General features: G+C 45.8%; 1 protein-coding gene across 5 annotated transcripts in view; it reads left to right on the forward strand.

Annotated features, from left to right (window-relative positions):
* The window catches only part of LARGE1 (LARGE xylosyl- and glucuronyltransferase 1), a 484,407-nt gene that overhangs the window by 113,339 nt on the left and 346,131 nt on the right, over positions 1–24,937 (forward strand). For all 5 annotated transcript variants that reach the window (XM_015591589.1, XM_015591588.1, XM_015591590.2 and 2 more), the window contains one exon: positions 8,221–8,408. In XM_015591589.1, the coding sequence (XP_015447075.1) occupies positions 8,303–8,408 (106 nt within the window). In that variant the 5' untranslated portion in view covers positions 8,221–8,302. Of the gene's footprint in view, positions 1–8,220; positions 8,409–24,937 lie in introns of those variants that run through there.

The raw sequence follows: 24,937 nt of genomic DNA on the forward strand, positions 1-24,937 counted from the left end.
TTCCCTGGTCCCAGGCCTGACCTTACACTTTCTCTGGTGGTTCCCTCTGCAACGGATGACTTCTCTTTCCTCGCCAGCCTTTTGAAATTGTGCCATCCTCTTTGGCTCAGCTCAGATGTTTTCCTCTGAGAACCTTGTCTCTCCCCATTCCTGTCTCGTGTCCATGGTCATGGTGTCTGTGTCCGTATGCCCTCTGCACTCTCAAAAGGCTCCTCAAGGGCAGATCAACTCTATGGCTGTATCCCCAGCCCCAAGCTCCATGCCTGGAATGGAATGTACGCCATGGGAGCACGTGCCACGTGGACTGGGATGAATGGCAAGGAGTAGAGAAAAGGGAGAGACATAGTTGCTGCTTTTCCCCATTTGCTACAAGAGATGTTTACATAAAATCTCCATAGGCCTTGGAACGCGGAGGAAAAATAGACTCTGCAAGTTAGACACATACTCCTCCAACGGTCGGGGAGACTGGAGTGCATTTTGCAGTATCAGCCCTTGTTAAATGCTTAGGAGTGTTTGCTTAAGCAGAATGAAAATGGGAGGCATGCCTGCTTAAATCATCCCTTTCCAGAATGAAAATCAAAAGGACAAAGACCAAAACACTCCCCGATGGTGGCTTCACGGGTAGCCTCGTGGATGTGATTAAGAGCTAATTTAACATTCAGAAGAAAAACATAAAAATCAGCCTTCCAGAGCTGTAGTCTGACCCCAGGAAAAGTGCACATCCTCAGGAAAGATCAATTTGCATTAAAGATTTGTTTGGCAATGCATTGTTGAGAGAGGTTAATGCTGTAAGTGGAAATTTTTTGATTGCTTCTCGATCTTTTCTCTGTTTTCGCTTCTCCACCTGTGTCACCCCAAAGAGAGCGCCATGCCAGAAGTGACATTCACACTGCCCGCCTATTGACATCTCTATTAAATTTGAGTTTCTGCCCTTAAAAAACAGAATCTGCGTTGTATGGTGTAATAGAAGGGATGGAAATTAAGAAAAGTACTGGGATGCAGATCAATACCTTCCACTTCCGCGGGCCAAGGGAGATGGCTTTGGAGTAAATGATTTCCACAGCGAATTTGCTCTTCTTTTCTGGCATGTACCTCATGGAAACCTTCTCCGAGGGACGGTGGGGACTTAGACCACGGGTTTTTAACCTCAGCCCTATTACCATTTTGAACTAGATAATTGTTCGTCGTGAGGGGTTGTCCTGGGCCTTGTTTATCAGCATCCCTGACTTTTACCCACTAGATGCTAGTAGCACCCTGTTCTCCCCAGTCTTGACTATCAAAAATGTCTCTAGATCTTGTCAAACGTCCCTGGAGTAAGGAGACAATCGAGGATCTCTGTCTTAGAGGGTCACCATGTAGATAAGTAGGAGCTAGTCCAGTAGGCAGCAAGCAGAAAGGCATGGTGACCTTCGTTCGAGGCCGCTCCAGCGTTGGGACATGGAGCAATGAGGTCCACAGGAGTCAGATCATGGAGGCCGTTAATGCCACACTGAGGAAAGCACATCGGATTGAAGTCAGAAGTCTTGGGGTTAACCCCAGGGCCCCTCTTCCCAGCTGTGTGACTTGAGTCACTTAGCCTTTTGAGCCTCAGTGCTCCTATCCATCAAGGGAAGTCCTACAGATTGGTGGTAAAGCCTGAATGAATTAAGACCACATGGAAGTGTCAGTATGATACCTGGTACCTTAGTTGCCCAGTAAATGTTGTCTGTGCCCCCGAGTGCTCTACACCCAGTTAAACCAGTTCTCTCTGGTTCCAGCACCACCCGCACAGGCCGTCGTTTATCCAGCCTGTATTACTGCTCAGCCTCCTGGGTTCTCTGCTTCAACTCCTTTCTCGTGACCGAGACCAAACTTTCCTAAATGGGACAATGGCTTAGGAGATATTTAAACTTGTACTGTTCAGCACTGTGGCTTTTGAGCACTTGGAACCTAGCTAGTTCAAATTGAGGTGGGCTGTGAATGTAAAGCACACAGTGGCTTTCGAAGGCTTAGAATGAGAAAAGAATGTAAAATATCTCAACATTTTATATTGATTATATGTTACCATACTAATGTTTTAGATATGCTAGGTTAAATAAAATATGTTATTTAAATTAATTTCTTTCATTTCTTTTTACCTTTTTAAAGGCGGCAATGGAAAACAGGATGAGTTTTGTAAGAATAGCTATTATCTTGTCCAAGGAAGCGTGTTGATTTTTCAAGAGAGAATCATTTCTTGGTACTAAGTTTTGATACACTTTGTTTCATGAGGCAGTCTCTTTTTAAAGAATGAGAATGGTTCTTTTACAAAAAGCAGTAACATATTGAAAAATGCATAGTTTATAATAAAAATAATAATAATGATAAAGCATGGTTTATTTTTTTTTCTTTTGGTAGATGTCAGCATTTCTTTCCTTTTTAATAGTTCGCTCTTTACAAATACACAGCGCCTCGAGGCAGGAGCAGGGCGCAGCCATATGTTAGTTCCTTCACCCCCTTTGTTACGGATTGAAATGTTTCTGTCCCTTTAAAATCCCTGTGTTGAATCCTAACCCCCATGAGATGGTGTTAGGAGATGGGTCTTTGGGAGGCGATTAGGTCGCGAGGGTGGGGCCCTCATGAATGGGATTAGCATATAAAAGGCCCCAGAGAGCTCCCTCGCCTTTTCTGCTGTGTGAGGACACAACTAAAAGGTTGTTTATCTCCGAACCAGGAAGCCAGTTCCTCATTAGACACAGAACGTGCCAGGATTCTGGGACCTCATAGCCTCCAGAACTGTGAAAAATAAATGTTTGTTGTTTAAGCCACTCAGTCTGTGGTACTTTTGTTCTAGCAGCCCAAATGGACTACGAGGCCCTTCTACCTGATTTGTGGACATCGCAGCAAGGAGGCAATTGTGTCTGTGTCATCCTTAGAATTTGATTGGCCAAGCAGCTAAAATTCAACTGACTCATTTTAATGTTGTTGATACTACTACAACAGCTCACGTTGCCGTGCAATCATATTTTCGATTTCATTTGATCTCCCTCGATCCTTGCAACAACCCTTAGCGCTTGATAATGCCATGGGCTATCCCCAAAACAGAGGGGAGCCTCCAGAATATTGAATGACTTGCTAAGGTCCCATAGCTGATGTGCGGAGCCCAGGTCCTGACCCCTGGTCCTCTACAAATGATGTGAGGCCCATGTGAAATGAAGGCGTGCCTTGGGGTTTGTTTTTAATCTAACAGAAACAAGACAAGGCAACACTCTGAGGCTGCAGGTAGCATGCTCTAATTACAGGGTTGTGTGAAATGGGTGGTTGAAGACTGGACCGGAGACCCTAATGAGGCCTCTGCCCCTTCATCTGGGACATCACAGTGGTTCTGAGGGCAAAAGGACACGTTTCCGTGAAGCAAGAGAATTTGACTTCGCAGCAGGATCAAGACAAACTAAGTTGTCGGGAATGGTCCTTAGCATCCTTAAAACACAATGAACTCCAAGTTTTCATTGTTTGTTCCAAAGCATATTGCATGTGGCTTTTCCTCTTGTAGTTCACATGATCAATTTTTAAACAGTGCCTTCGAGGCCAAATGCCATTCTCCAAATGAAAAAAGAAATCAGGAACTCCAGTTTGACAGGCCAAAGGATCATCCGCAGGAGGGAGATGCTTTGGGGCCTGATGTGCAGAGAAGAGACGGAGGGAGGAGGCAACCGCGGGACCGGCCTTCAGAAGGGATGCTCCAGGCTCGGAGTAGAGGCCAAACGCTTCTTGTGTGTGTTTCCCCGCGGGGCAGCGGAAGGAGAGAAAGTACCAAAGCGAACTTCGCAAGTGACCTCCAATGTAACAAAGAGTGTCTGGGGGACACGTCATTGCCACAGGGACCTACTTGAGGCGATGTGAGGATTTTGTTTCTCATATTATAGATGTTGTACAGTCAGACAGCTAGTTGGTAGGCTTCAGTTAAAAAAAGTGTTTTCTGAAACCATATTAGCGTGACGGCAAGGTACTTGATGGCTGAGGCTCTCTCAGCACCTTCATTCATTCATTTGTTCATCGATTCATTCAATGAATGCCTCCTGTGTGCCTGGTTATACACTGAATATAAAGCAGTCATGGTTATTTACCCAAGTGGAGATTGAAATCTAGTGGGTGAAGGAATCATTATATAAGTAGGTCCTTGTAGGCACAGCCAAGAGTTTAGGATTTCAGGGCTGCGGGGAAACATTTAACAATTTCAAGTGTGATCTGAGTGAGGAGGTTACTGCAGGAGGCACAAACATGAGACAGTGGTGGCTTGGATTCATATAGTGACAGTAAAACTGGAGAGAAGTAGATGTATTATTGGGGAGAGCGCATGTTTTAGAGGTAAAAATGGCAGGATTTGAGGATGGATACAGTTGACACAATGAGACAGGTGATTGGCGTGAACAGCTTGAGATGTCTGTGTAGTCACGTGCCACATCACGATAGACCACAGATAATGATAATAGCAAATAGCAAAGCTCACATTTGTTGAAGGTCCTTCTGCTATAGGACCTGTCTTATAAGCTCAGTGAGAGTCAGTTCTTTGCCTCCTTAGAAACTGGGACAGCACCTTACAAGAAAGGTTTACTGGAGACTGGGTGACAGTGTATGACTGACAGGATTCAACCAATCTTCTAGTTATAATCCATGGCCCAAATCTGATATATGCCCCTGATCAGTTGGGGAACCTAAGTGATTCTGAAGGGTTTAGGCCACTGGGTTCCTTAGACATTTTTTTTTTTGAGGCTACTTAGATTTTTATTCCTTCCTCATGTGCAATGTTTCTAGACAATCCACACATCTTGAATAGCCATGAAAAATCATTTCTAACATCCATGATGCTACTTAAAAGACAGCCTCTGGTGTTGATCAGAGATGTCTGGTGCACAGCGTTCGGAATGTGGGCTTCTGACTGGAGTCTTTCAGATGGGAACCAGGCACCCCTGGGAGGTATAGTCCCAGTTAGGATCCTGCAGATGTTAACTCACCACACCTGGCATGTAAACTAAGTCTAACATGTGTGAACTGTACTGTCTGTGCTCAGGTATTTTGAATCATAGCAGTATAACAAAATATGGTGGTGATTTTAAGCTTTTAAATATTTTTAAATTATAAAAGCAATGCATACTCCTTGTATACAATTTAGGAAAAAAATATATTCATGTAATTGAAATGACCCATATCCTATACCCAGAGATAACTTTCAACATTTACACCTTTTTTCATATCTACAATTATGGAGATATTTATACATGTATATACACTTTATTATTACACTAGACAGAAGGATACTTGCAATCATATTTTATGTGCAAATTTGAACCCTTTTGTGGCTTAACAGATCATGATCATTTTTTTGGCTCCTACATTGTTCTTTATAAATGTGATGGTCATTGATTAAGAAAAATGGCAGATGCTTAGGAGGAGAAATTGACCAGCTTGGTCAAGAAATCGGAAGTTGGATTTGAGGGAGGGGTGGTTAGAGTTGACTCTTAGACGCCCATGTTAACAGATGGGACAGTCTCTTTCCCCGAGCAAGGGCAGGTTAGGGAATGATTTTCTGAGGCCATTCGCACATGGTTGGGCTGTAATTTCCAGCCCACTTCCGGTTTCTTCCTTCCTTTTTTCTTCCTGTGTTGACTTCTTGGAGTAACTTCTAATATCAATGGAGATTTTTCTTTCAAATGTGTTTTTAGTACATAGAGGTGTCATTTAAAAGTCAAATCTATGGAGGAATATTTTTTTACCTGCTGAGTTTAATTTCAGGTGTCAGTGTTATCATAAAATGCAAACCCGCTAGACTCTGTTTTAAAACTTTGTACAAATTATGCCAGTTGAAATGAACTGATGCAGGTGGAGAGAGGGAAAGGAGGAAAATAAGTGTTTTAAACAGTTTTTTAATGTTATTTAAATATTAATGCCACTTGAGTTCAGCTTCATATACATTCCTACTTTCTCTCGAAGTCTAAATGCATCTATAGCTTTCCAATTATATTTATGTTTATTGTACTTTGGGGGGGGGTCGGTAATATGTGTGACCCTGAGAAAGAAAATAGTCATAAGCTTCAATATGAAGGATTGAGGTTAGATCAAAAGGAAAAGGCCTCGAACAGTCGTCAGAATCAATTACTCAGGGAGAACCGAGCCTACGGTGTCTGTGCCATAGATGCGTGTAATCTTTGGCCAGTTAATGAATCTTTCTAGGCCTTAATTTTCTCATCCATAAAGTGGGGATGAAAAATAGGTTATTTTGAGAATTAAACAAGTAAAAACACAGAAAAGTGCTTCATAAATAATAAGTGCTACTTACTGCAAGTTGTCTTTACTGTCGTTATGAGTGAACTGTAAACAAAAAGTGACTTTAATGTGGTACTACCTCCCAAAGGAGATTTGAGTAAGTCCATCAGGTTTAAGTCACCCATTTGGCATGTCAGTGAATACCTATTCGTTGGGATGTTTTCTACTAAATTCTATGGCAGTGGAGGTAGGGGGAGGGAAAAACCTAAGTAAGGCTTCTCTTTTGTTCTAGGAAGGGGACGATCACCCTACCATGTGCTGATCCATCATTGCTAGTCACTTATTTGAAGGCTCTCTCACTTAAGCCTCATAACCACCCTTCTAGACAGACAGAGTAGCTTCTCTGTACGGATGAACAAAATGAAGCTTACTCAGAGAAAGGACTTGCTGAGATCACAGCCTGTCCCGGGTGATATCTGGATTTGAATCCACATCTGTTTAACTGGACAGCCTTCTCCCCCTTTACCTCTTCTTCCCGAGAGAACCCCAGTGTCCCCTCCATTCTCATGCTCGGTGACTACCTGAGTTTGTCCGTGGGATTGGTGTCTCATGCTTCAGAATGAAAAACCTCCCTAGGGGGAACTTTTCTCAAGTCAACAGTCTTTGTTTAAAAAGATTTCGCGTTTTTGGCTTTACTCTCTTGTGCACACCCTCTAGCCCTGTGGTCTTTCATCTGTTTCAAAAGAGGGCCATTTAGGAAAGAGTCAGTGCCGAAGAGAGCCTGGCGTTGACAGCCGGGAATGGCTCCATTAGGTGTTTATTGCCGGCAACTTGCTGAACACAAACTCCTGAAGCTTGAGAGGGTCGTCTTTGGTTAGAATCTGATTCCATTTATTTGTTCTACAGACAATTATCAGGCGCCTGCAGATGACAGGCAACATGCTGAGTCTCGGGGAATGCCAGGGGAGTCTGGGCCGGAAACACCAAGGCTGGCGGGAAAGGGAGACAGTTCAACCAGACCGTTGTCATATGGGGTTTAATTAAGGGTTATGGCAGAGGGAAGGACCCATCGTGGGACTATCCAAGGGGACAACCAAACTAACTATTCATGGACACCCGTTCTTGTGTTGATCTTCTCCCTCTTTGTGAACGTGTCTCAGCCAGGCTTCTGCATGGTCTAAAGACTGCTTGCTGCAGACTAGTTAGGTATAGGTCATCTCTACATTCCTCCCCATTCTCAGCACATTTTAATTGTTTCCATGCCTTCTGGACATCTTCCATATTAATGGTAGAAGCTATTGAGATAATCTCGGCTCAGTATTTTTAGGCTTTCAGCTGTGATTGAGATGGAGTCTCCTGCAGGTGATATTGTGGCCTATCCAGTCTCCTTTCCTTTGAGTCCGCTGTCAGTCAGCCCCGCGTGCCTCCTGCAGTCCCCTCTGCCTGGAACACGGAAACCGTTCTGCCATCTTGGCTGCACATGGATCCGTCAGCAGCGTCATTGTCCTTCCGTGGAGGTTCCTCCGAATCTCAATTTTCACATTCTTGGCATGCCCGTGGATGTTTTATGTTGGTCTCTCTCGATAGACTGTGCTCTTCGAAGCCAGCCCTCATTCTGGTTTTTCAAAACACAGCAGTCGGTTAGTGCTTGGTACATACGGGGTGCTAACTAAATGCTCCTTTAATAAGTGTGTTAGTTCCGGCTTAAAAACTAAACTGTACTATGAAACACGGTTGTGTGTGTGTGCGCACGCATGTTAGGGGAAGAGAGAGATCCTTTTGAGTTTTTATCATCCTCCATTTGTTTATTTTTTTTAAAAGAACTGTCTCTGTTTTGATAGACTGCAAAACTGCAGCATCATCTCTTGAGATAAAAGGTTGGTAGGAAAGCGTAGACCAGTCAAACGAATTTCAGCATCTACGGGATATTTCTTTTGCAATTTGCATTTATTTATAGTGCTGAGAACTCAGCCCTTCTCCTTTGCTCTTCCTTGACAGAAAGTATTATGAGGGAGGCCGAGGACTCCATGCTCCTGGCAGAGAAACGGCGCTGGGATTAGGGATTGCCACCTCCGAGAGGATGCTGGGAATCTGCAGAGGGAGACGGAAATTCCTGGCTGCCTCGTTGACTCTTCTCTGCATCCCAGCCGTCACCTGGCTTTACCTGTTTGCAGGGAACTTCGAAGGTAAGAAGGAAGCTTTGCCAGAGTGAGAAGGAAGAAAGAGAACATTGTCTGTCCCAGAGTCCTGGGAAGAACCTCCAAGTCATCTAATCTCAATTTGTCATTTTGTAGAACAGTGGATAGATACTGATGCCCAGTCACAGGAAAAGACTGGCCTAGGTAGTTGGAGGGAGTCAGTAATGTAAAAAGAAAAACATAAGCACAGAAGCAAACTAAGGTGCACCTAGATGAGGGGGCATGGCGGAGGTTACACAAACGTTAAATACTAGCTTTGCAGGTCGATCAACGTGTCGATAATGGGGAAAAGGTTGGGCCCTGGAGGGACTCCTTAGCTATTCATGGAACCAGACGTTTCATTCATTTTTCCATCTATTCATTTATTTATTCACACGTTCAACATGTTGTTGTCACTGTGGCTGTTTAACGTCTACGCTAAACCAGGTGCCGGGCATACGGCGATGGCGGATCTGGACCTTCACAGGACAGGGGAGGAGACAGACAGGTGAACACAGGATTGCTGCACATTGCGATGTGTGGTATGAGGAGGCAAGCTAGGGTGGTGTGGGAGATGGCTGTCTGAGCTGTCAGGCCAGGCTGGGTATAAAAACTGATCTGTCCTGATGGGTTGAGAACAAGAATACAACAGAAGAGTTGCCATCCCCAAACAAATAAAAACAAACATTCATCACTGCCACCTTCCAGAAGTCAGTAGAAAAGACTCACCATTCTTCCAGCCGGCAGTTTCAAACGCATTGCAATTTGTTGCGTATCAAAGATGGTTTTCTAAGCTTCTGGGCAGGAAGGGATGGCAGCATTGATGAGCACACTTTCTTTCTTATTTACGCCCCCACCCCCCCACACTTGAGTTAAAAGAAAAATTAACTCAAATGAAAAGCTGTCCCAAGGATGTCACTACTGTGTTTTTAAACATTTTCTTTATGCATAATTTTATTGACAGCTCAAGGCTACCTTTTAATTAGGAGTTCCACTTCATTTTCTGAGATTTGCCCTGAGTTAGCTGGACTGAATATAAACGAGGTAGAACTAAATGCCTGAGTAACAAGGAAGGGTCGAGCGCCACACCCCTGTCACTTTCCTGCCCCACACATCCCTGGGGTGGTGGAGCTTTCATCGAAGCAGCTAGACAGAGTAAATTATGCTGTGGTGGTGTGGATGGTTGGCTTTTGGCAAAAGAATCAGCGGGAGGAAGGTGAGTCGGTGTTGACCCTGGCAGAGATACAAGGAGGCATTCTCCTAGGGTCGGTGGAAGAGCCCTTACCCGAGGCAAGAGGACCCCGGGTGTGAGTCCAGGTCTAATCCACTAAAACACTGGCTTTTAAAGTATTACAAGACTGATAAGAACAACAATAATAAACAATAATGATGACAATGACAACAATATAAATTACTAGTATTTTGAACATTTCTACCTGCCCAGGCATGATTGTAAGGACTTTTACGTGTGAATTCTTTCTTCACAATACTCCTGAGTAGTAGGTATAGATGAGGAGGGTGAGGCAACTAAGCTTCAGTGATCAGCCAGAGGCCCCAAAGCCGGTGGAGGCGGGGCCTGGGTTGCTGGTCTCCAGGGCTGGGGTTGCTAAGTGCGGCACCATGTTGTAGACCGGGGCTGCCGTGAGGTGGCGATATTGCCTCTGATTGGCTCGTCTCTGGTCACTCCCCGTCTGGAGACCAATCACTGTGATTGCGGGAGGCTGGGGAGGGCAGCCCTGTGCTTGTTTCTCGTCATGAGGTAGAGTGGAGTTCCTGATACGGGGAGAGGGCTGGCCCCCAAAGTTGAATGGTGCGGTTTCCCAGAGGGGAGACTAGAAGGTGATCTGAGTGGTGGAGAATTCATAACTGGCTGTGCTTAGCGATGGGTTGATGTCAGCTTGAAGGCTGCCTTCCAGCACCATGCCATCTGGCCCAGTCCTGGCTGATGGAGTGACTGTGATCCTTGACTGAATAATTTTGTTAGACTACCAGATAGATGATAGGAAACTGGGAGGATCCAGAAAAGACTCTGAAGCAACATGCAGAGACCGGGCGTAGGTACTCTGTCAATACAATGCTCAATAATAAATCCTACCCTTGAGACCAAATCACGACCTGCATTAAGTAGGGGCTGGATGACGAGGGTACATCAACAGAAGTATTCTCACTAGAATGATGAAGGTGACAGATTTCTTTCACTGGGGGTCTCAGTCCACAGCTGGCCCACTGCATTTATTTCTGGACGCCATACTTTAAGAACAGTCTGCAGGCGAGTCAGCAGACTTGGGAGAATCTGGGTGAATGACAGTGCCAATTCAAACCTCGTTTCAGGAGAAATAGTGGGAAGAATCGGGGCTGTTTACCTTGGAGAAGCAGAGGCGTCGGGTGTACACGATCAGCTTCAGCAAACAGCCAAAGGGCTGTCACCTGACAGAGAAATTAGGACTACTCTGATGGCCCCTGAATCTATAAAGGGACGTGGCGGGGAGCCAGAGGTCTAGCTTATCATAATGAGGATCATTCTGTCCAGCGCTGGAACGAGCTGCTCTGGGAAGCAGTGGAATACTCGGCACGGGAGACGTGCAAACAGAAATGCAGTGTGATGGGAGCGTGTTGAGCGTCAGGTGCAGTTGGACCTCTAACCTCCTGGCCCAGGAACCTGAGATTCTAGAAGAAGCTGTGTATTCATCAGGAGACAGAGGCCACCACGCAGCTCCGGCCAGTCGCTGCAGACATCTGTGCACTTCCCAAAGGGGCTGCGGAGACATTCTTCTCTCCAGTAAAACACAGCCTTGCAATCTATTTATCGACACCCTTGAGTTTTCCGTTTCAGGGCAGGCGGGGCCATAAATAAGATATGGAGTTGCTGTCTGCTTTCTTGGAAATGCTTTCCTACTCTTTGTGGGTCTATTTATTTTTCAACCTGTTTAATTTCAATGGCTCTCCTGAGAGCAGAGCCTAGAACCCTCCCTGAGATGCAGACGTTTGGTGTTACACAGCATGAAGCTGCACGTGTATTGAGAGAACTAGATGGGTTCAGACATCTCAGGCCCTAAAATCAGCCAGGAGCTGGGTGACATGGGGGCCTAACCACTCCTCTTTCTAGACTATCTTCCCCTATGTGAAATGACATTGTAAAAAAATGAAGCCCACCTATTGGGGGCACTGACATTCTACAAGAGTATGATGCTCAGCATCTGTTGTGAGTTGGAAATGGCCAGAATCTTCTCCAACCAATGGGAAAGATGACAGGAAGAAGGAATGACTTCTTGTGATTTGCTTCTGGGTGGAGACCCAGGATCTAGACCCAGGATCGGTAGGGACGTGGGCATTTTCTCAGTGTAAGAAAGAACGCCTGTTCTAAGCAGTAGATTTGCCAGGGATTGGAATCCACCATCTGAGAAGGTGATGAGATCCCCATTCCCAGAACTGTTTGCCAGAGGCCACGTGACCATTGGTTAAAGATGCTAATTGGGACTATTTTGTTGATACTTAACACCCAATTTGCTAAGTCCTATTTCTTACTTTGTTTCTTCCCAAATCCCCCTTTTTCTCTACCTTCTCAGTGAACAATCCCAGCTACTCGTCCCTCAAGCTCTAAGCTTTGGAATCGTCATTCTCTTCCATCGTCCGTTCCCTCCATTGTGTGGTTGCCACATCCTGTTGAATCTGATCTTGGCGTCCTTTGCTTACTCCCTTTCTCCACGGCTGTTCCCCTGGCTCAGCCGTTCATCCTTTGTGATCAGGGCTGACGCAGCAGCTGGGGCCCTCCTGCACATTTCTTCCACCTGCTTGAGAGTAGCCAGAGCTACGAGCTTGATCACAGCACCGATCTGCTCCTTGTGGGCCCCTCTGGCCCCATCTCCCGACGTCCCCGTGTGGACTCGCACAGCCCGGTATGCACTGCCCTCTGTGGCTTCGGGCTTCTCACATGCTGTTCATTCTCCTGGAGACACTGCTGTCCTTTGGTCCTTTTTGCTCCCCTTATTTGCTTGGCTGACTTGGGTCCTCCTGTCTCAGCTTTAACGTGATGGCTTCTCACTCTTCACTCTGTTGGTTTCCTCTGCTGGCCGCCCCGCCCCCCCCTTCTGTAGCTTCCTCTTCTCCACATCGCGACACCTTGTTTTTCTTGTTTATGTAATCTCCTGTCTTCGTGACTGGCTACAAGCATCAGTAGGGAAGGGAGCGGTTCTCTCATGCCCATCCTTCCATCTCTAGTACCTACTACGAGTGCCAGGAGAAGAGCTGGTCCCGAGTGTTCACTGAATGAATGAGTGAAGGAAGAAATGTGCCCTCTTCTGGCGTGGAGTGCCCACAGCTCTCCGTTACGTCCTGGACGAACTCCAGATTCCTTATCATAGCTCTGGGGTCTTTCAGGAGATTTTGCTTAGCGTGTAATTTCTTCTTCATTCAGGCGAGTGCCTCATCGAACTCCCTGAGAAAAATCCTGCTTTGCCGCATTTTAAGTTTTGCTCTGGTCCCTTTGCCCAGACTACAGTTCTTTTCTCTACGACCCTTCCTTGCAGCGAACACCTTCAATGCCCATGTTCAATGTCCTTTTCCCCTGCTGTCTGATTCTGTGTGCAAACGTCTGTCGTAGCCCTCACCGAGCGAAACTTTGCCTGTCTGGCGTCTTTCTAGCCATTCACCTCTGGAGTTTCTCAAGACAAGAGACTGCTTTATTCATTTTTACCCTCCCAGTGCCTGAGCATCACTGTTAGTGGGAGCTTTTGACTGGAAAGGATACTGAGGGAAGCAGGAGCCACTGGTAGGCAAGGGCTCCGCCTCATGCTCTGAGCATCTGTAATTTTGAGACCTCAGGGTAGGGCACCACGAGCATCGCCTTCCTTCTGGTTGTGACGTGAATTTTGGAACTCGAGTAATTCTGCTCACACACACCTCCATGTGAAAGAGATCGTGCTTGTTATTTTTCTACCAGTCACCTTTTCTCATGGGCACGTGAGTTTTATTTGTGGGATGTGGTTTGGTTTTGTCCTTGTCAGGGAAATGGCGTTCAGCTGTGATCGAGTTACCAGCACGTGGAAAAAGCGTGCTTTTCAGCCCTTTGAAAAATTCTTCACACATGCTGCCCTCCAAAAATTTATAAGCAGCTCTGTGTGGATGCTCAGTGTAGGAGCTTCGGGTGCTCGGGGAGGTGGGCTAGGGAGGGTGCAGGGGTTCCTTCAAAGCACGTGTCTTCAGAGGATGCAAAGTCTGAACATCTAAGACCAGTGTTATGGAGAGGCACGGTATGTTCATTTCTGACCTGATTTCAGTCCACGCCCACATTTTGTCATTTCTGAAGCCTCAACTCGCTGTTCGCGCCAGTCTTGTCAACATAAACTGTCTGGCGTGAACGATTTGAGGGTCGTCGTGATCCATTTCAATAGAGAAATGGGGTCCTGACATTTGACGGTTTTGAGGAGTTGCAGTAAGAACCAAGGGGTTGTAAGTTAACACGTTTTCTTTGCTTTATCATAATAGGGGACCACAGGGCACGTGAAGAGTGGGATAGGGGTGGCGGGTGGTCTTTTATTCAGGTAGAGCTTGTCCAAACATGACAGACTTCCTGGCCTTGCATGCGTGTCCCCGACCCCGGAGACTGAGCTGGCAGGTTGGTGCATTTAGACCGTGCGAGGTGCTAGTGAACAATTTGCTGAAGGTCTCAGCATCCCCAGATGCTAGACTGCATGGCAACTTTGATGGCAGCCAAGCCATTTTGCCTTCTTGCCAATGGCCCAGATGTATCACTTAATACAGATGTTATGGGGTATAAGAACACAGGATGCTGAATGCACAATGAATTGGGAAGTATATTTTTTTAGTGGATCAGAAATGAAGAGCTTTCCTAGCCACTGCTTAACAGCTGCTAGTGCTGAGCTCAAGCACAAGCCCACAAAGGACGAGAACGTGGGAGGAAGCGGCTGCAAATGGTGCCCAAGCCACAGGGCACAGCTGTAAATGGTGCCCAAGCCACAGGCATGTGCCTTTGGCTCTTGGGCCAAAAAGTGTCTCGTTAAGGTCTTGGAATCTGAGAGGGCAGTTGAAAGCTATCATAGTTTTACCTGGTTGTGAGATGGTTGCTAAGGTGACCTCTGGTTTTTCGATACCCAGCTTTCGATCTTAAGCTGATGTCAGTGGTCCTGCTGGGGTGGAGAAAATGACCTTGATGTATCTGTTGGCTGAGTCTCTTGGCGATGCTCACGGAAAAAGCGTTGGACCAGGCGCCAGGAAACCTGGTTTATACTACTCCCAGCAGCCACCTTGTATAGGTTTCCCGTAGCAGCTGTAACAAATTACCACAAATTTAGTGGGGGCTTAAAAAACCAGATTATCTTACAGTTCTGGACGTCAGAAATCTAAAATCCGTCTCATTAGGTTTTAAAGCTAAGATGTTGGCAGGGCTGGTTCCTTCTGCAAGCCCCAATGGAGAATCTATCTCCTGGCTTTTTAAAATTTATTTATTTTATTTTTTAGCTTCTAGAGGCCACTTGCTTTCCTTGGCTTGAGGGTGCTTCTGTCATCTCCAAGGTCAGAAGTGTAGCATCTTCCAATTACTTTTTACACATTTATCTTCTTTGCATTGATTAGACAGTTTTTATCGAAAAGACTTTTATTTTTTAGGCGCCTCATAGCCATATGACAGAAGCAGCACAATAATGGCCCGTGGCAGTTCTTATGTGCACATCCCACGCTCAGACGTGCTGGTGTGCAGTTTGGGTGTTTTTTGTTGAGTTTTAGATGTTCAGCTTATTGTTTCGAGGGGAGAGATCTGGGGACGTCTCTCACTCCACCATGTTTCTGACGTCACTTAGCTTCAAGTTACTTTTTCTGATTCTGATTTCTGCTTCTGTTATATCTCCTCCTTTGACGTTGATCCTCTGCCTTCCCTCCCATAAGGAGCCTTTGATTACATTGGGGCCACCTGAATAATCTAAGATCATCGTCTCATCTCAAAATCCTTAATTGTATCTGCAAAGTCTGCCTTGCCATGTAAGGTAACATTCACAGGTTGTGGGGATTAGGGCACGGACATATTTGCGGGGTGGGGAGGTGCTTTATTTGGTCCTTCCCACCTCTTCCCTCTTCTCCCAGTCCAATTCTCCCGCATCCCCTCCATCTTATTGTCCTTTAGAGACAAAGCAAAGCGGGTATTGTATTGCCTTCGTTCTTACATGGATATCTGCTCTAGGATCTGCTTTTGGTGATTTGATGTATAAGCATCCAGCAGAACTTACCACTCATGGAAAAGGCATTGTACTCAGATGTGTTGTTCTTTTCAAACAATTTTAGAGCATACTACTCGTCTGTATTAGGTTCTAATCAATAACCAATGATATAGGTTAAGGTTTTCTGAAAAGAAAGCCCCAGAATTTCTCTTTGAGGGTCCTGGTCTTCAAGTGATTTCATTTGTTTTTATTTCAGACACCAATTTAACGAAACGAGGTGGGGATTTCGTTCAGAAAGACTGTCGATGGTTGAGTAGGTCTATTTTAAGTAAAGATTAGCCATTTGTATAACTTCGGAATACTCTTTGGTGTTATCCCCTAAATATGAGCATATCTTAAGACCCGTCGGGTGTAACCTCAGCCATGGAGAAATGTGCACACCAAAGAAAAATGTGTGTACATTTGCACAGAAGATCTGTGTGAGAATGTTCACATCAGCATTATTTGTAACAGTGCCAAACAGGAGACTACTGAAATATCCATCCACAGTGAAGTAAACAACGACCGGCATATTTATATTAGTGAGGTACTACAGAGCAGTGAAAATGAATATAATCACAGACGAGCAAAAGAAGACACATAGGACTCTATACCATATGATTCCAATTACGTAATTACAGAAACAGGCAAAATTTAGGGGTAGAGACTGGGGCAGGGCACAGGGAAGACATTTGGGTGCTGGTAATTTTTTTAACCTGTGTGAATTATACAAGCATGTTCACTTTGTGACAATTCAAGTTTTCACTTATGATTTGTTCCCTTTTCTGTATATTATTTAAAAAAAACCTATGCAAATCTTGATAGTTTTAAACAAGTGTCTGATTTTGAAGGGATTTTATGGGTTTTGCATTCTTAAATGAGAGGAATTTTATTAACCTTTGGGATTTTGAATCTATGTCACTGTTCAACTTTGAAATTCAAATGCTTTTTAAGCATGAAACTTTTCTTTTGGGATAGATGTTGAACATTTCTATTAAACCACGTTTCCTTTTTTCTTTCCTGTTAAACCTCCCCATTTGGACACATATTCTCCCTGTGAGGGTCTGATGATAGCACTGACTTCACGATCTGAAATTTGCTCATAGAACCCTAATTCCAAAAGAGTGTTTCCATCAATTTAAAGCAAGACCAGGACAGGCACACCTCGAGATATTGCAGGTTTGGTTCCAGACCCCCCCCCCGCCCAATAAAATGAGTATCACAGTAAAGGGAATGGTAATCATGTTGCTGGTGGAGAATCTTGTCTTCAATTAAAACAAAACAAAACAAAACGCACATTTGTGAAGCGCAATAAAACGAGGCATGCCTGTGTTCCTGCGAGAGCTCTAGCAATGACATAGCTCCAATTAATATTAAAGCAATATTATTTCTTGATATGGACACCGAGCCACATTAGATAAATGTTCCCATCTGCATTAGTGAACACACATGCATCTTCATAAATTCCACGTGCCTAGAAAAGGAAGAAGACTTTCAGAATTGTAGAAGATATGGGAACTTGGAAAGGATGTGTATTATTTAGCAATAGGTTCTATTTATAGCTTGTTAAACAGAAATTGGCTACATCTGGCCTGCAGTTGTATCGGATTTGGCCTGTCCACTACATTTACCATTTTTGAAATGATTATTAATTAAAAATTGGGAGATTGCATATAAAAGTCATGATTTCTGGCCCAGACCTTGATGTTATCATAGCAGTCATCTGCAGGAATTGGGTAGTAGCTGTCCCTTTGCAGAATGCATGGCCGCCCGCTCTAGTTTGTCACAGTCCCCATCCTTCCTTACTGGTCCCTGTGTTATCCCATGAGCTGTTTTATTCAGAGCTGCGTTGAGAAGAAAGGGCTTCTGGCATTTGCTTATTTTGCTTGTTGACCTTGTCTGGCTTCATTAGACTTTGATTTTCGGACCTTTTTGGCTCACTCTCTGCCATGTGCCGAGCTAAGGATTCTGCATACATCATCTCATTTATTCCTCCAAACAGCTTCACACTTGTCCCACGGTATAGATGAGGAAACAGGCTCAGCGATGTTGAGCTCTTTTGCTAAGGTCGCCCAGCCATTTAGGGAGCCTGCATTCTAACCCGGGCCTCTCCCGAAAACGCTCTGTAGATTGCTATCTTCCTACAACTTGCATATAGAGAAACAACTAGTGGATGACATTTGAAAGTCAACTTGCTCAGGCTTTTGATGAGGACAAGACAAATCCTGAGAGAAGGGAAAAGGGGCCATCTTGGACGAGAAGGCAAATCATGTTCTGTGGCTAGCAGGATTATTATAAGCCAATATAAGCAGAAAATTCGATTAGTCCTTTAATGCAATTTGCATTTTGTTTCTGCCAGAGACTCATGCAATTAAGAGCAGCAATGGACATTGGGAATCATCTAGGCAGGCTTAAGCCTAAGCAGATCAAAACCTTTGAAAATGACACAAGGACTTTATCTAGGACAGGGGCTGATGGGGGAGAACATGTCCCTAAATGGCAGGTGACACTATTTAAATCACAGAGACAATAGACAAGTTACTTCACATCCCTGCAGGTCAGTTTCTTCTCCATGGAAAGGGGGATATAACATTAGCTCATATCCTTGTTATAGAGGCCATAAAGTACCGATTATATAATGGCAGTCATTCAGTAAATGTTAGTTTTCTTATATTTCCCTAGCATGTTGGAAGGTCATCCTGGGAGGGATAAAAAACATCACTCACCTGGTCTAAGGCGCCCTGAGTAAACAGGCCTAGAGGACTGACCACACTAAGCTCGCAGCCTCAGCCGCTGGTGTCATTGGAACCACCACCCAGATAGTATCACCACTTGGTTCACCGTTTGTAAAGACAAAAGATGCATGTCACAGTTATTCATTTCTGTCCATTCCTCTTTCCAGACATTTGCAGCATGCCCTTTAGGTGTTGGAAAGCTGGGGACAGTGCACCTGTAGCTAGCTAATCGTGGACCCAGTGGCTGTGTTTGGAGAAGATTAAATTATTTCACCTAGATGACCTGTTCTGGGAACTTAAGAGTAACAAAGAGGAAAGGACCTTTTTCTCTGACGTCAAGTCGAATTACTTCTCTAACAGAAGATTTGTCTGAGGGCTGAATCCGCACATCTGGTTTTCATTCCCAAACCTCCCCTTAAATGCTATGTCCTTAGCCCAGTATTAACCTCTCTGAGCCCACATTGCTCCTCCAGAATTGGGAGTGCTGTTCTCTATTTGGCAGGGTTTTCGTGCAGATGAAAAGAAATCCACTGTGCCTAGCATAGAGTAAGTGTACGGAGTCATTTCACGTTCAGCTGCGTTTGGTGTGCCATCTGTGCTCCGAAGCAAAAACTCGCTCGAGGAGTAGTTTGTTAGGAAGAGCGCCGAGGATGCAAGCTTCCGTCTTCTAGGGTAAGACGTTTAGATAATGTGGGTTTGTCATTTTTGCTCCAGCAGAGGGCACTCCACGCCCCATCTCCTACCAACCCGTGGTTTCTCCTGATGGAGCACAGCCAGTGCTGGGTGTTGGAGCTTGTAGTGACACCCCCAGCAGGAAGCCTCTCCATTGCACCAGTTGGTAGTGATTTCAGTTACGTACTACGGTACTGTCGAGCATGAGCTTTCTCGTAAACACTTAAATAACCCTCCCTCAACCGCATTAGGGATGGAGGGTACCATTCGCATGTCCCTTCTGCTCATGGAGTTCACTTCCTGGTGAAAGGAGAGAGAGGATTAACAAATGTATACCATGGCGGACATCGATGCTACCTAGATTGCTAAAGCAGCATGAGATGACAGTGAATGTGGCAGGGGGAGAGGCTTGGTGAGAAATGAAGGAGGTAAGCAAGTGCTCCCTGTAGAGATGGTCCGGACAGGTCTCTGAGACAGGTGGAAATCGTTCAGGCAGACAGAGTAGCAGGAAGTAGAGAGTGCTTGGTGCCTTTGTAAAACAGCAAGGATGATCCAGGCTGGAGAGAGAGGCAGGTGAGGGGGCGTGGTGGATGAAGCCAGGTAAGGTAGGCAGGGGCCAGCCCCACAGGACCTGGGGCGTGGGTCTGGAACTCTGTGCTGTGACTTCTTTATCCTTGGGAAGCTTATTCCTTTGCAGTCGGGACTTGCCTTCCCTGCCAGCCCAAGAAGAACCTGAGTGAGTGTTTCTTCCTCCTTCCTGTAAGGAGGTCACCTAGATCTCTGGTTTAAGAATTGCCTGGGGCTGTTGTTTACCTGACAGACTCCGAGCCCATCCAGGGGCACTTAGGAAAAAAACAGTTCCCAGGGCCTGGCCCAGATCTGCTGAAGGGGGTTCCTTAGGGGATGTGCGCAGGTGTTGGTATTTTTAATAAGTGCCTCAGGTGATCCTTTGTCTTCTGGCAAATTTGGGAAGTTCGACCTGGATAAAGGGATGCTTCTGAGGGGCTGATCCCATGGGCTCCAAGACTTGGGTTCGGTAATGGTCAGGTTGGTGAGGACAGCACCGTTTGAGTGCCTACTGTTTGTCTTACACAGCAGCCTGGCTTTGTACTTTATCTCCTTTGACATTTAAATGTTAGTCTTCACACCAGGTTCCTAAGGGAGGTATTATCCTCAGCCAATATATTGTTTGTACTTCTGTTAATCACTTCACGTGTTGAATTGCACCTCACTGACATAACTTACCTCTTTTTCAGAGTCGTGTAGACTAAAATAATGGCGCGCATTGCTTGGAAAAGTGCTGGATAAATTATTAGCATTCACCGTGTTTTCTATACCCTTCAGCTGGTGAGGCCTCACATGTCTGTAATCATCACTAAATCCTTAGTCTTTTTTAAAAGAAATTTTTATTAACGTATAGGGCATTACGATACTAGTTTCTGGCGTACGACATAGCGATTCAACATTTATGTATATACCTCACGACGTGATCACGGTCAATGCGGTGTCCATCTGTCACCATTCAAAGGCATCACGATATTATCATTTCTATTTCCTGTGCTGTGCATCCCATCCCTGTGGCTTATTTATTTTATAACTGGAAGTGTGTACCTTTTATTGCCCTTCACCTCTCTGATGTGCCTTCCCACCCTCTTCCCCTCAAGCAACCATCAGTTCTGTGTCTGAGTCTGTTTCTATTTTGTTTTGTTTTCTGTGTTCCACGAATACGTGAAATCTGATAGTATTTGTCTTGTCTCTCTGACTTATTTCACTTAACATAATACCCTCTAGGTCCATCCGTGCTGTCTCAAATGGCAAGGTTTCATTCTCTTTTATGACTGAGTAATATTCCGTTGTATATACATGTACCACATCTTCTTTATCATTCATGCATCAGTGGACACTTCGGTTGCTTCCGTATTTTGGCTGTTGTAAATAATACTGCAGTGAACATAGAGGTGCATGTGTCTTTTCAAATGAGAGCTTCCGTAATGTTCATCCGCTGCGATCAGTAGAGCATTTCAATCTTTTGACTCGTATTAACTCGTTTGTTCCTCACTTTCCCGTTATGCAGATGAGGAAACCAGAGCATGGGAAAGTTCAATAATTTGCTCAAAGTCCCGGAGCTAGTAAGTGGTAGAGCTGACTTTACCCAGGAGCCATGTGTCCGTCATCTCTCCAAGGTCCTGTTTACCTCTTAAATTGACATCATTTCCCCGTATGAATGACCCTTCCCATAGACTTGGAAAATGGACTAGGTCAAAACTACTTCTCCAGATGAGTGGGCTCAGCGGTGTTAACCTTTCTTATTTTTCAAGCCAGGGATCTTCCTTGCTTGCCTCTCGGGCTTATCTGCCAGTTGCTTCTGCCCTATTGACACAGCCTTCAGAGACAGATAGGGGTCACCCCGTTCTGAGAAGTAGAGATAACCCACCTCCACCCCCGCTTCCTACTTTTCCCTTACCAGAAGCCATACCTGTGATTTATACTTCCCAGAATGCTGGGCCTGGCTTGATCCGGAGAGATGTGGAGCAGTTTGGGTTCCTGAACTCCTTAAATCAGCAGTCCAGAACTGAACATAGGCACCCCTCCACGCCCAGATCGGCAGGGCACATGCGGGAGCCTGTCCTGAGGTAGCAATGAGCGGGACAGGTCTGCAGAGAGAAAAGCGTCTCACCCACAGCTTAATTTTATGTTTTGGATAAACACTCCGAGGTCAGTGGTGTGAAGGGGCGGATAAGTCAGGATCTCTGAGAGTGAGAGCGTTTAGGCAAGTTTTATATTTTGCTCCCATCAGTCTCTCAGCTGCTCAGATGGAGAGGAGTGTGCTTTTCCCCGGAGTCCACCCCTCTGCCCCAGCTCATTTCTTTACAGATGCTCCCGCGACAGGTAATAATCAGAAAGACCCTTGAATTGCATCTTGTCTCCGGGTCTTCACTTGCTCAGTGCTCAGGCGAAAGAAGCTGGACTCCTTCAGGCTTCGAGGAAATTCCTGCCATCCATTCTTACTGCAGGATAATGATCGTTAACACCAGCAAGCATTGGTTGTGCGTACTATCCGAAAAGCACTGGCGTTTACTTTTCACAAACAGGGTCTGTCATCATCCCTCTGTTGTAGATCAGGTGCAAGATGTTACACTCTCCCTGGGTCACAGAGCCAGTGAATGCAAACCTAGCCTGTCTGGCCCATACACTGCCTCTTGCTTCTCTCCCTGACACCTTTTCCTCCTTCCTTCCCGTTTATGCAAAATGGCATGCACGCAGTTCTGCCTCTAATGCTGAGCACTGTAGGAGTCACTTAGGGACAGATGAATAAGATATTTTCCTGAGTGTGTGGACGGCAGAGAAGTACAGAAGTCACAACGCGCTGCTGGTACTATGAAGACACGTTGCACAGCGGGTCTTCGCATGGGCCAGAGATCAGGAGAGGGCTTCATGGGTAGATGAGCCTGGAGCTGAGGCTTGAAAGGGCAGTGAGAGGGCTCTGGGGTCCCATGAGAGAGCATCTGTCATTTGGGAAGACAGGAGTGTGTGAAACGGCCTGCGAGAGAGGGAACTACAAAGACCTTGCCAGTGAGAATGATGCTAAGCATTACTGCTGCCTATCAGGAGCGTAAGGAGCGAAGACAGCAAATCGGGGTGGGAGGGACACAGGCTTTGCAGTCAGAAAGCTCTGGGTGGGAAGCCCGTCTGTGCCACTTGGTGGCTGTGTGACCACGGGCACACCTACCTTTTCTCAGCCTCTTTCTTCTCGTATATAAATGGGGACACAAATGCCTACATACAGATTTATTCTGCGATCTACATATGATTTATGCAGGCAACTAACCCATATTGGGCTCTCCGTAAATTGCAGCTACTTGTTTTATTACTTTTATTTTTGGTGAGGTCATTTATCGATAAACTTCAGATCTATAATTGCAAATAAAATATGGGCTAAAAAATCTCTTTTGGCACATAGTTGTTGCCCACTAAATATAGAGCGAAAAAGCAAAGGCTTAATTTGCATGCTTTTGGACTGGACCCGTTGCCAGCAAGACATAATGGAAAAAGGCACACAATGAGAACGGGGCGGGGGCGTCGAGTGGATTGCGCAGGGCGCACAGCTCCTGAGTGGCAGAGCTCAGTCTCGCTGCATCGCTATAGTCGCTCTGCAAGTCTCGCTGACACCCAGGGGAGCTGAATATCTTCAGTTATTCAAGTCACTGACACCGAGGATGGACTTTTTCACCAAAGAGCCACGAGGCAAGTCAAGGACTCGGTTTCCTAATCTGTAAAACAGGGTGATGACATCCGCCCTGACCACCTCAAAGAGCTTTCGTGGGCATCAGATGGATGAGTCTATGAAGGAAGTGGTAAAGGTTAGCCGGCCTGACAAAGGACATGTTGAATTTCGTTCCCGACTCATTATTTTTCAAGATTCCCTTTGAGTCCATTCCCATTTTCTGGAAATCTGGAAAATGTTTGGAAACAAGTAGCTGTTTTTGGTTCTCGCAAAGATTTGGGATAGCAGTCAGAAAGATGAAGTGCCCTCCACTCTGAACGCAGCTGAGACGTGCAGGGGCAGAAGATGGAGGCACTTGGCCCCACAGGAGAATCTGAATGTATCACGTGCCCCGCTGCATCGTTCAGACAGCAGCTCCTGAGCTCACCTGGGCTCTCCCAGCTGCTTTCCTGTGTGGTCCATCCACCACGGCCAGGCATTTAGAACCAGGGTCCGCAGTTCCGTTTGGTACTGCCTAATCCACTTATTCAGGAAAACTTCGTTGAGGACCTACTGTGTCCCAGGGACACTCTGGGCCTGTCGAAACACTTGGTCCTCATGGAGCGTAGAGTCTACCAAGGAGATAGCGAGTAAGCAAATGTACCAATAAGTAAGATCATGACACTGTGCCGAGAGCAAGTAGGATGTGCTGTTTTGGATGGGATGATCAGGGAAGGACTTGGACGAGGTGACATTTGAGCTGAGACCTGAAGCATAACTATGATCCGGCTGTGCCAGGAGAATGCCCGGCAAACAGGACACAGTAGCAGCTCAGACTGGAAAGGGCTGGATGTGTCCGCCAAGGGCTGATGGAGGCCCAAATGCTTGCGGTGGGACGAGCGGGAGGATCCGTGGTCTGAGATGAAGTCAGGGATGTAGGCAGACACCCCGGAGGACAGACCACTGAACAGAGTTTAGATTTCTTTACAGAGCAGTGACAAGACATCGAAAGCTTGGGGCGAGGCTAACAGCATGGCTGGGTGTATTAGTTTCCTATTGCTGTTATAACAAATTACCACAAGGGTAGAGTCTTCAGACAACACAGTTCGGAGGTCAGAGTCTAAAATCAGTCTCACTGGGCTAACGTCAAGGTGTCGGTGCTGGTTCCCTCTGGGGGCCCCTTCTGGGGGCGCTGCCTTTTCCAGGTGTGGGAGGCCACCTGCGCTCCTCGGCTCCTGACCCCTTCATCTTCAAAGCGAGTGATGCTGTCATTCCAACGTCTGCTTCCATCCTTAAGTCTTCTCTCCTGCATCCCTCTTATTTATAAGGGCCCTTGTGATTACATCAGGCCCACTGGGTAATCCAGGACCATCCCGTCACCTCAAAGTCCTTCAGTTAATCACATCTGCCCCTCTCCGGCAACATAGTCACAGATTCCAGGGGTGTGGGGGTGATGTCTTTGGGAGGTGTTATCAAGCCTTCCACACCAGGTTTACATTTCAAAACAAACAATCTGGAATCTGTATAGAGAATGATCTGAGGGGATAAGACTTTAGGGCTGGCCTGCAGGTAGGTGGCTAACGTAGATATCCAGGTGAGCAGTGACCGGAACTAAATGGTGGCCGTGGAGATGAGGCGGAAGTGGCCATCTGGAGGTAGGTTTTGGGAATGCTTAGGTCGTGAATGTGAGAGAGAAATTGAAGATGTCTCCCAGGTTTT

Source organism: Pteropus alecto, unplaced genomic scaffold (assembly GCF_000325575.1).
Source record: "Pteropus alecto unplaced genomic scaffold, ASM32557v1 scaffold94, whole genome shotgun sequence".
Lineage (NCBI taxonomy): Eukaryota > Metazoa > Chordata > Mammalia > Chiroptera > Pteropodidae > Pteropus > Pteropus alecto.